At 40.6% G+C, this 11,599-nt stretch overlaps 1 protein-coding gene across 1 annotated transcript in view; it reads right to left on the bottom strand.

The window, feature by feature from the left end:
- Window positions 1-1,388: 1,388 nt before the first annotated feature.
- LOC307154044 (protein APCDD1-like) overlaps window positions 1,389-11,599 on the bottom strand; it is a 14,227-nt gene continuing 4,016 nt past the window's right edge. Inside the window, exons 3-5 of the mRNA XM_079863940.1 lie at window positions 11,338-11,599; window positions 5,311-5,623; window positions 1,389-4,146 (exon numbers count right to left, since the gene is read on the bottom strand). The exon at window positions 11,338-11,599 is cut by the window's right edge and continues 255 nt beyond it. Of these exons, the coding sequence (XP_079720066.1) occupies window positions 3,716-4,146; window positions 5,311-5,623; window positions 11,338-11,599 (1,006 nt within the window). The 3' untranslated portion in view covers window positions 1,389-3,715. The remainder of the gene's footprint in view (window positions 4,147-5,310; window positions 5,624-11,337) is intronic.

The following is an 11,599-nucleotide window of genomic DNA, read 5'->3' as shown; positions in this document are numbered from 1 at the left end:
TGTTGAGAAAAATGGGAAATGCAGATTCATCGTTAATAAAAAGAAAAACAAACCAGTCGTCTTTGCTACTTTGTCGCTGGATTGGTCACGTGACACACGTTCCCGTTCCACTGTTTATTTTCTTGAATGTTTGACGGGACAAACATGTTTTCCCGCCGACACAGAACCGATTCCAGTCATTTCATGGATTTTCTTTATGCAGATTATATATTCAATTGTGAGGCAACTTGACTGAATAGAGCGCCATGTTGCAGTCCTGTCCCGTGGTGATGATGACCGTTGCTCAAATAAAGAATCTTTAACACTCGTCTGTGTGTGTGTGAGGATCTGTGTGTTCATGCTGTGCACGTCACATGACGCTCGGCTTCAGCTCAAACCTGGAAATGTGTCTAGATGGAGTAAATGCAGAGATTGACGATGATAATCCATTATTCTACAAACTTACTTCAAGAATCATTAATGGCATCAGAAGCTAAAGTGCTTATACAATGTTTTAATTTAGTGTATAGTCCATGTCCATGCTAAAATTGACTAAAAAGAGGAATAAAAAATCATCGTTTGGAAATTGAACTTAATGAGTTTGAGTTTGTTTATTTATAAAGCACATTTCAACAGTCACAGGACTGACCAAAGTGCTGTACAATCATTAAATAGAAATGAAATTAAATAGAAATTTTTTAAATTAATGCCTTAATTTAAAAAATTAGGAGAAATCCAACCTTTAAGGACACCAATTTTCTTTGTGAATGAATAATGTATCGTAAATAAATAAATGTTCTTCCTTAAAATACAGGGTGCATAATCAACTTTAGTATGGGTGTCTAAACTTATGCATAGCACTGTATAATAGTTTTTATGAATATTGTGAATTCATCTTTATATTTTGTCATTTTAGTACTTTTAAAAAAAATTACTATATAGTTTTTATAAATTATTTTATTTTAGTACATCAAGTTAAACTACTGTAGATTAAAATGAGGAATGTTTTATGGTTTTAGTAAACTATAAGTATCATACTGTAATAATTTATTAATATAGTGTTTTTTATGTACGTTTATATTTTTAAATGATCTATTTTAATTTTAGTTCAGTCTATAAAGTTTTACATTTTTATTTCAGCAAAAGTTAAAGGGAATGCATGTAAGAATTAATCGCTTTTTTATTGCCAATGTTTCTGTGACTCATGAAACAAATGCTTATTCGATGTTCAGGATGAACATGTAAGGATGAACATTGTATAAGCATTTGTTTCATGAGTCACAGAAACGGTAAAAACGTGTACGGTATAATGTCAACGCGTCAGAAAATGGATTGAATCAAATGATAATCTCATATATACTTTATAATAGTGTAATTTTAATGACATCATCACTCTGAACTGCTGTTTTCTCATGTTTGTTGAGTTTATTCTGTTATTTAACAGTGTATCACTGCAACAGTAGATCCAACCTTTTACTTCAAATGAATGAATTCTGAATTCTACATATAGACCCTTTAAACTAAATAGAAATGTTGCCTTTGATGAAAAATCTAAATAACTTGTTTTAGTCAACTATTTCAAGTATGGATTTTTTTTAATGGTTTTAGTTCACTATAATAACCCTGAACTGCAAGATTAAAACGGTAAAAAAAAGAAGCTTCATTCATGCATCACGAGACGGGGTTTCATTCAGGTCCTTTGCTCTAATCCCATAATCACTGCCGTTCACAGGCTTCAGTTCGGCTGGATTATTTACAGCGGTGATTCCCGATCAAATCTTCGGCTCTGGAGCTCCTGAGAAACTCAAGCATGGCATTATTTTAAAGGGGTGGTTGATTATGAATTCACTTTTCTAGCTTTAGTTAGTGTGTAATGTTGCTGTTTGATCATAATCAACATCTGCAAAGTTACAACGCTCAAAGTTCAGAGCAAAGGGAGATATTTGCTTTTACAGAAATGGCTTTTTAAGGACTACAACAAACGGCTGGTAGAGACTACACCACATTCCTCCCGGGTTAGTGACATCACCAACCCTAACATTTACATAAACCCCGCCCCCTGAACATGATTTATAGATTATCAAGACAGAATATGCTAATCAATGACTAGAAGATAACTACACATCAGCTTCATAAACTCATCAACTAACCATTCAGAAATGTCCTGTTGCTTCTACATGTTGTCATTTCTTCTCGAGTCTCTCCATCATTGTCTGAAACACACGTCAGCTCTTGTAGCTCCGCCCCCTGTGCCGGGAGCAGCAGCTCATTTGCATTTAAAGGGACAGACACAAAACGGTGCGTTTTTGCTCACCTTCAAAAAGTGACAATTTTAACATGCTATAAAAATATCTGAGGGGTATTTTGAGCTAAAACTTCACACACACTCTGGGGACATCAGAGACTTATTTTACATCTTGTGAAAAGGGCATTATACCACCGCTTTAACTAATCGTTGAGTTAAGTAATATATGATGAGCTCAAGTAAATGTGACTGTACAGAATGAACAGGAACTATGTATGAATGTCAAATCAAACTGTTCCCTTTCGAGTCTCTTGGATGCTCACATTGTTTTGGTTTTTAGTCGGCTCACCTTTACAATGATCGGTGTTTAAACATATAAAGCAGCTTCACATGGTGATAAAGACATGCCTATCCAAATACCCACACTCGACCACTCGTCTACTAGCAGGACGTATTTCCTCTATTGGGCCCAAGTGTTCAAGTAGGCGTCAAGACTGCAAGTGTGTGTAGAACTTTTGATTAAAGTTCAATGGGGCACGCTTATAGTCTTTTATTTATAAAATTTTCAATACTTTGCATTTTGAAATAAACGTCTACATGTCTCTTCAGTCGCTGTGTGACTAACAGAAGACACTGCACTGCTTCTAATTAAGGGATAAAAACAGTTGCAAATGTTGTACACAATACGCTACACACACCACACTCACACACACCATACTCACACACACACCACACTCACACACACCATACTCACACACACCACACTCACACACACACCACACTCACACACACCATACTCACACACACACCACACTCACACACACCACACTCACACACACACCACACTCACACACACCACACTCACACACACCACACTCACACACACACCACACTCACACACACCACACTCACACACACACCACACTCACACACACACCACACTCACACACACACCACACTCACACACAATCTTTGCACCAAGAAAATCTGCAACACTTTTTGTTTTTACAACCAAATTATATGCATCTAATTAGTTTAAATTACAGTGGAGTGTTTTCCTCGACATCTCGTGATTTCAGGGCACATGAGTTCGTGAAACATAATGCATGATGGGATACGCTTAGCGCAGTGTGTGTGTGTGTAGTGTGCATTAAGGGCACTGCACTGAGGCATTGTTAAGACATGGGACAGTCTTGCGCACTTCATTCCTGTCGTGTGAACGCAAGACCACAAGTGTGTGTATTTGGACAAGGCATTGGTGTTTCTCCTTAGACATCCAGCTTCTGGAAAACTAAAGCATGGTGTTATGTGAACTAATCGCTGACTGTACAGAATGAACAGGAACTGCATTAGTGCGCATGCATGTCAAATTCAGTCCGTTGGATGCTCGCATTGTTTTTGGCTTTTAGTCGGCTCACCTTTATGATGATCAGTGTTTAACACATATAAAGCAGCTTCAGCTAGTGCAAACGGTGATAAGAGAGTCTCTCCTCAGAGATCCAGCTGCATACACACATGTGATACGACGAACACGACGAGTCCGCCGATGATCTGTGTGTGGCTCGCGGCGCTCAGTCTGAAGTGCTGATCTCCTTCTCGACTCGCGTGTTGCGGACCGCAGCGGATCAGCGGCGGCTGGTAAGACGTGGGCCGGCGCTCGAGCCGGTCCGGACTGGAGCCGTTGGTGGGTCTCTGGCCGTTGTAGAGCAGAGTGTGTCCTGAGGAGTCCTGGCCGACGGTGAAGAGCTCGTACTCGGTGTGAGGAAGGCGGATCCCCAGCGCCACACACCCGCCGGTCGAGGTCACGTCCTGAGGAACGCCACGCTCCCACGAGCCCTCGCCACACACACTCACACGCCCGCTGAACACACTCAGGAGAGACGTCGTGGCAGCGTCCATCGGAGTCACCGTCATGCGGGTCACTGGAGGAGCACGAGAGGTTAGACTCACACACACACACACTCTCTCACACACATACACTCTCACACACAGACACTCAGTCACACACACACTCACACACAGACACTCAGTCACACACACACACACACACTCTCACACACAGACACTCAGTCACACACACACACTCTCACACACACACTCAGTCACACACACACACACAGACACACTCACTACACACACACTCTCACACACACACACACTCACTCACACACACACACACAGACACTCAGTCACACACACACTCTCACACACAGACACTCGTCACACACACACTCTCACACACACACACACACACACACTCTCACACACAGACACACACTCACACACACACACACACACACACTCACTCACACACACACACACACACACACACACACACTCACTCACACACACTCACACACACACACAGACACTCAGTCACACACACACTCTCACACACAGACACTCGTCACACACACACTCTCACACACACACACACACACACACACACACACACTCTCACACACAGACACTCAGTCACACACACACACACACACACTCACACACACACACACACACACTCACACTCTCACACACAGACACTCAGTCACACACACACTCTCGCACACAGACACTCGTCACACAGACACTCAGTCACACACACACACACACACACACACACACACACACACACACACACACTCATGCCCGCTGAACACACTCAGGAGAGATGAGATTGGAGTGTTTTGTTATTGCCGGAGTTTCTGAAGCTCGTGTAAAGGCTCCGCCCTCTTCTGAACGGAGGCGGAGCTAAAGCTAATTTGCATTTAAAGGGACACACACAAAACAGCATGTTTTGCTCAAAAAAGGAGCAAATTTGACAAGCTGTAATAAATATTCTGGTATTTTGAGCTGAAATTTCACAGACATATTCTGGGGACACCAGAGATTTATATTTACATCTTTAATTTCTTTTCGACTGAAGAAAGAAAGACATTAATATCTTGGATGACGTGCGGATGAGTATATTATCAGGAAAAGTGAACTACTTTAATAAACTAAAGCTGATTGTAAAGTGATAGTGTGAGGAATCACTCGATCAGCAGGTTTGGCGGTTCCTCTCAGTGTTCACCTGTGCTCAGACGTACCGGTGAAGGTGAACTCCACGCCGCCCATGACGGTGTCCGACGGGTCCCCGCGGGTGTAGCGTCCGCTAGCGGAGATGCTGAAGGTGGGGTGACGGCAGACGGGGTCGGAGAAGTGCTCGTACTCTCCTTCCCAGGTGTGTGTGTGCTCGTGGAAGGCCAGCCGGCGGGTGAGGAAGAGCACGCCGGGTCGAGCTTCACAGCGGACACTCACCCAGTGCCCGTCGAGACGCACCGGACGCTCGCTCTGGGCCGGCAGAACCGGAGGGTGATGGAGATCGGCCGACGCCACGATCTGACAGATCCGGTCATCGCTCTGAGGGGAAGAACAGATGCGGATGAGCAGACTCACTCGTAACTGTCAATCATTCATGATTAGGGGTTTAACAATACCCTCATCTCACGATTCCATATATATCAAGAAACTGAACTCACAATACGATATTAAGATTAAGATTTAGATCGATTAAGATTTCTCCTAAACTCAACAAAAGTTGTCGTTGTAAATCAACACTCCGCGATCGCTCCCGGCTCCCTGTCATCACACACACCGCTGGAAAGCTCTCTCTCTCTCCTGTACAATCCTGTCGGATCCAAATATGGTCATTTCCTTTTTATCAGCAGCCAATCGTGAAAGTAAAAGGGCTGAATGCGCAATCTCATTGGCTGATGATAAATCTTTAAAGCCCGTTTTCTCAAAATGACTTTTCTCTCCGAAATCTCCACTTCAGGAGCACCGATATACACCAAACTCTCCAGTCTTGTGCCTAGTTATATTATGAAGACATTTACAGAGGGATTTGTAAATATATTATTCCTAGCCTGATTTATATCACATTTTATTCCAAAAAACATGGCGAAAATCATTTTTTTAAGGCTATTGACAGTATATTCTGATTTACAGGATAACAAAAGTAGATATCCATAAATCCCTCTGTAATTTTTTCCCATCTAATATGTGAACACAATGAAAAAATAATTTTTAACCTGGCTTTATCCAATACTCAGATTTCGTTTTTTAAAATATATGCAAATGAGCACATATTTAATTAGATATTGCCTAATTTGCATATTTAAACATTAAATTACAGAAAACTTGTAATACATTTTTTTCTCATCTTAATGTAAGTAATCAACTGGGAAAGTTTCATGGTGATATCTGCTAGTTAAAAATGTTGCCCTATTCACCTGTAGTGTCTGGCCTTAAAGGGATAGCAGAAGAAAAGAAATCATACAGGTTTGGAACAACTTGAGGGAGAGTAAATGATGACAGAATTTTCATTTTTGGGTGAACTATCCCTTTAATATGCTTGGACTTGGTGCTGGAAACACAGTTTATTCGCTATAGTTCAGAAAAAGGTAATAAAATATGACAAGAACTCAGTCTAACAGAAAGTCTAACAGAAGGATGGACAAAACCAGTGAAATATCAACTGATTTGATAACTCTGTCTCACACATGAATTATGTTGAATATCTGTCAGCTGTTAAATTTAACTACACAATTAGATAATACCAGTTTAGCTCAACCAATCACCAAGCAATGCTTCATTCTGTTCAGTCTGTGTGTAAAAAGAGCATTAGCAATTAAAGACAACACACTTCAGCAGAACATGATCAGCTCAAAGTGTCCCAATCATTTTAGTCAATGAAGAGTTTTTGGGTATAATATGTCACAGTTTACTTTATTTTGCTCTCCTCACTCACATTACTGAACTATAGTGTCCTGATCACACTAGTGAAACAATATAAAAAATTTAATATTACATCTGGTGTGTGAATAACTTTGGGTTTGACTGTATATCTGTGCATGCATTCTTAAAGAGACAGCAGCCTCATGAACTGTTGCCATACGTGTAATTTTTTACATTTTTTTATTTAATATGAATCCATTTATATTTAATTCATTCAGTTATTCAGAATTACAGATCAGTTTGCATTGCATGACACTGTTTCAACAAAAGCTCATTTATGTTATTGAAGAAAGTGGAAACGCTTACAAGATCAATGCATGAAAATGCATGAACTCAGCAGTAACAGCGCATGAAGCCTCAGGGATGTTGAGTCGAAGCATAATGTGAAACAAGGACAGTTCTGGATCATAACTCTGTCATTGGACATTATAAAGCCTTCAGAGCCTCGCGTCATCCGATTACAGGACGGCTTTCTCAGCGCGCCGTGATTTAATCGCAATCAATCAGAGAGCTCACGGGACACGTGTGTGTGTGTGTGTGTGTGTGCGCTTGACTTTGGATCAGTTGCCATTGCTTACTAGAGTCGTCCTGCCCATCAATTATTCAGCCTGAACCAGAATTCATTAACATTGCATTACATGTTTCCAGCCTCTTTCAGTGACGGTGGGGAGTCGCGCACATGAAAGAAATGAATCCATCAGAAAAGCTCATTTCTCTCTCAGGCCTCGAGCCGAGACCCAATCCCGACCGCAAACACCATCCCCACATTCCCTTTGAAGCCGGTGGAGGATCAGCACTGCCGACATGGCTCAAATCACACTCTTTAAACGGCATGATGGGAAATGCATCAATCTTGTCTCAGATGGAGCGACGAGCGGGTCGGTAATGCCGGAGCGGGATCACGGATGAGCTGATGCTGCGATGAAGGCCGTGACCGCCGGCGGCACGCATGAATTAATCAGACCATGTCACGTCCCAAATTAAGCACAATGTTATGTATTAAACAGACTTTTACTTCAGCGAACATGGCACTTCATGCATTAATCATTCTTCTTTCAAAAGCTTCATGTATTTTTTAGGTTTGCCGGGGTTTTATTTTAACTCGGACTGAACGTCCGTCACTCACTAGTGTTCCTGTGTTCTGCTTCTTCACACACACACATTAACTGAAAACAACACACACGCCTGTGTCTGAGCTTTAACACACCCGTTCCTGACGCTTCTGCTACACACACTGGAATTACAGGTCATAAATCACGTGCATGATATCTGTGTACAGAAGACTTTATATCAGCGGTTCTCGAGCTTTCTGACTCCAACAGTGAAGAAGGAATGGTGTTGGAAACGATTATCACTGCTAGCACTTTCACAAATAATTACAAAAAATCATTGGATTAAACATGATTTTTTTTTTTGCAGTACAAAGACTGAAATAGTATTTTCTGGTAAATCATATTTTATGCATCTCAAGTTTGACAAATATAGGGGAGAGCGGGGCACAACCTAAATCTTTTTGACTTTCTCAGTTTGTGTAAATCTACTTATGGTTCAGAGTATTTATTTTTTCCCCACATTAATTTCCCACATGTCTAGTACAATTATGTGTTTTTGTTTTATTAATACAGTATATACTTTTTTCTTGATATAGCCCAAAAGAATGGAAGTGAAATGTGACAACATGCCCCATAGGTGGGGTACATTGTAACATGTGTGGGGCACATTGTAACATGACATATGACAGCTTAAAATGTTATCTGATCTAATAAAAAAAAATATACAAAACAAACTAAAATATTTTCTAAATAAAATACAATTAAAAAACTTTTTCATATAAAATAATGGCAATTTTTAATAATTAAATAGAAACTCATTTTTGAGTTTTGACTACGAACACATGAAAACACAGCTATACAACATAGTTCAAAACAAATAAATAATTACTAATTTCTGGACATTGACTCTCAGTCTTTATTCACCTTTTTCTCACGTTTTCTCAATAAAATTAATAAAAGTATAGAATATAATAGCATATTTCTAATAGGGGCACATTGTAACGCAGTGTGACAACATGCCCCCGCCTGCACAACTGGGATTTAAACCCTGCTAGTGTCTTCTGCTAGTTAGCGAAACATTAAAGAACTATCTCAACTGTTAAATAACATCTTGGAGATTAAAATAATATCAGATTTGTCTTATTTTAAATAAACACAAAAAATAAAGATGAAAAATTAACTTAAGTAAGAAATTTACTTTTGCTATGGTTTAATAAATGTGTATGGATATCTTCCAAAAAGAAAATAATTTTGGCGGATTTTTTTTTTTTTATATATAGTGTTGATATGGCAACTAGTAAATACACAAAGTTCCGTCATCCAAGCATGTGCGGAAGTATTTAAAACAAGCGTGTTACAACTAACCCCGCGTTAGGTTGTGCCACGCGCTCCCCTATATTTTTTTCATTTACAGAAACTAAGAGTGTGTATTTAAAAATATGTACCAAATAAAGTTTTGATTTTCAGGATTCTCACTCTTTTCCAGTTGCTTCTGATTTACTGACAAGGATTAAGAAAGAAAAATATTTTTTCCCGATAAAATACTGTAGAATTCAATCGGCATAACCAGAAAAATGTATATTCATTATGACGTTTTAAGATTTTGTAAATTTCCATGACTTTTCCAGGCTTAGAAATCACTCTTCTTCATATATCCCGGTTTTCCAGACCATATGAATCATGGTTCTTCCCAAAAAAAGAACAATTTAAATAAGACATATCTTGATTTTTAGCTTATTTTAATGCTTGTTTGGTCTTATTTCGAATTGTTTGAAGTCATTTTGAGATCAAAAGCTTTTAAAGATCACGAGAAACAACTTCATTCAAGCGTTTCAGACGGGATGTTCGACGAGAAGGATGTGCAGGACGAGACTGGATATCAAACATGAGGTCAGTTGGATCTCGATATGACAGGTGACTAAAAACGCTTGACTGTTATTTACATGTATTAAAGAGGACCTATTCTGCCCTTTTACAGTCTACTAGAACATGTTTTCCTGCTTGAATGTTGATTATTCTCCTCATATTCTCCATTGTTGCGGCTCCTCTCTTCCCAGTCTGTCAGTAACGCTCTGTTTACTTCCTGTCTCTATGAAGCCCCTCCTTCTGAAAAGCACACTGTGCTCTGATTGGTCGACTGGAGCAGTGTGTTGTGATTGGTCGAGCGCATCGAGTGTGTTTGGGAAATGTCCCGCCCCTTTCCATAACCGCCAGTTTAACACACTACTAACTAACTCAACCAGGCCCCGCCCCTTTATTCTGCGCATGAATTATTATAATGAGGAATATTGTGACGTGTTCGTTCCCGGAAGAAACTCAAGACTACAGTGGAGGCGTTTCAGGAGTTCAGGAACAAACACTGACACTGATATAGAGAAGAACTTCTTCATGATCAAGCATCATTATATCAATGCTGGGTTGTTTTAACCCAAATTTGGGTCAAATATGGACAAACCCAGCCGTTGGGTTAAAAACTTTTTTTTTTCATTTTAACCCAACGGTTGGGTTTGTCCATATTTAACCCAAATTTGGGTTAAAACAACCCAGCATTTTAAGAGTGTACACACTAAAGACAGATGAAAAAATGTGTGTGTTCTTTTCTATTCCACTGCACTATACTCTCTATGCACTGCAGACAATGTGTGTGTGACACAGCCTCTTCACACTCGCTCAATATTAATGCTCTGCGCTCAGCTGTGGCTCTAGAACACACTCACATGAAGCTTTTGCTCAAACGGCAACATCATGATGTTCATCACACACTAAAAAAAAATGCTGGCTTGTTTTAACCCAACTTTGGGTCAAATATGACCAAACCCAGCCATAAAAACTTTTATTACAATTTTTAACCCAGTGGTTGGGTGTGTCCATACTTTGGACCATATTTGTATAGCATAGAGTGTACACACTAAAGACAGATGAAACAATGTGTCTATGTACTTTTCTATTCTACTGCACTATATATTCTATTTTTGATGCTCAAACAGCAACATTACACACTGGGTTGTTTTAACCCAACTTTGAGTCAAATATGGACAAACCCAGCCGTTGGGTTACATTTTTTCTTTGACTCAAATTAGGGTTAAAACAACCCAGCATTTATTTACAGTGTACACACTAAAGACAGATGCACTATACTCTCTGTGCACTGCATAGATAATGTGTGTGTGTGACACAGCCTCTTCACACACTCTCGATGCTAATGCTCTGCGCTCAGCTGTGGCTCTAGAACACATTCGCATGAGATCCATCAATATGCATCAGCGCAGACGCGAGCTCTCTGACCTTGGCGCTGTGAAGCGGGGTCTGGTAGCCCGAGGGCTGGTGCAGTCTCCTCTGAGCGCGCTCAGTGTGAACGTCTCCGAGGAACAGCTCCTCCTCCACCCGTCCGCCGGCGTCGCCATGGCGACCGCGCCGCTCCACGCGGATCAGCTGTAGCTCCTGCATGCTGAAGTCGAGCCCGCGGGTGCAGTCCAGAGGCTCCGCCCACATCTCGAACGCCTCGCCGGGTCTCAGCCGGATCTGCCGCGCACAGGCCGGATCCAGG

This window comes from Squalius cephalus (genome assembly GCF_949319135.1).
Source record: "Squalius cephalus genome assembly, chromosome: 25".
Classification (NCBI taxonomy): domain Eukaryota; kingdom Metazoa; phylum Chordata; class Actinopteri; order Cypriniformes; family Leuciscidae; genus Squalius; species Squalius cephalus.
Note: the sequence above shows the minus strand (reverse complement) of the source record. Positions and strands in the feature narration are given on the sequence as shown.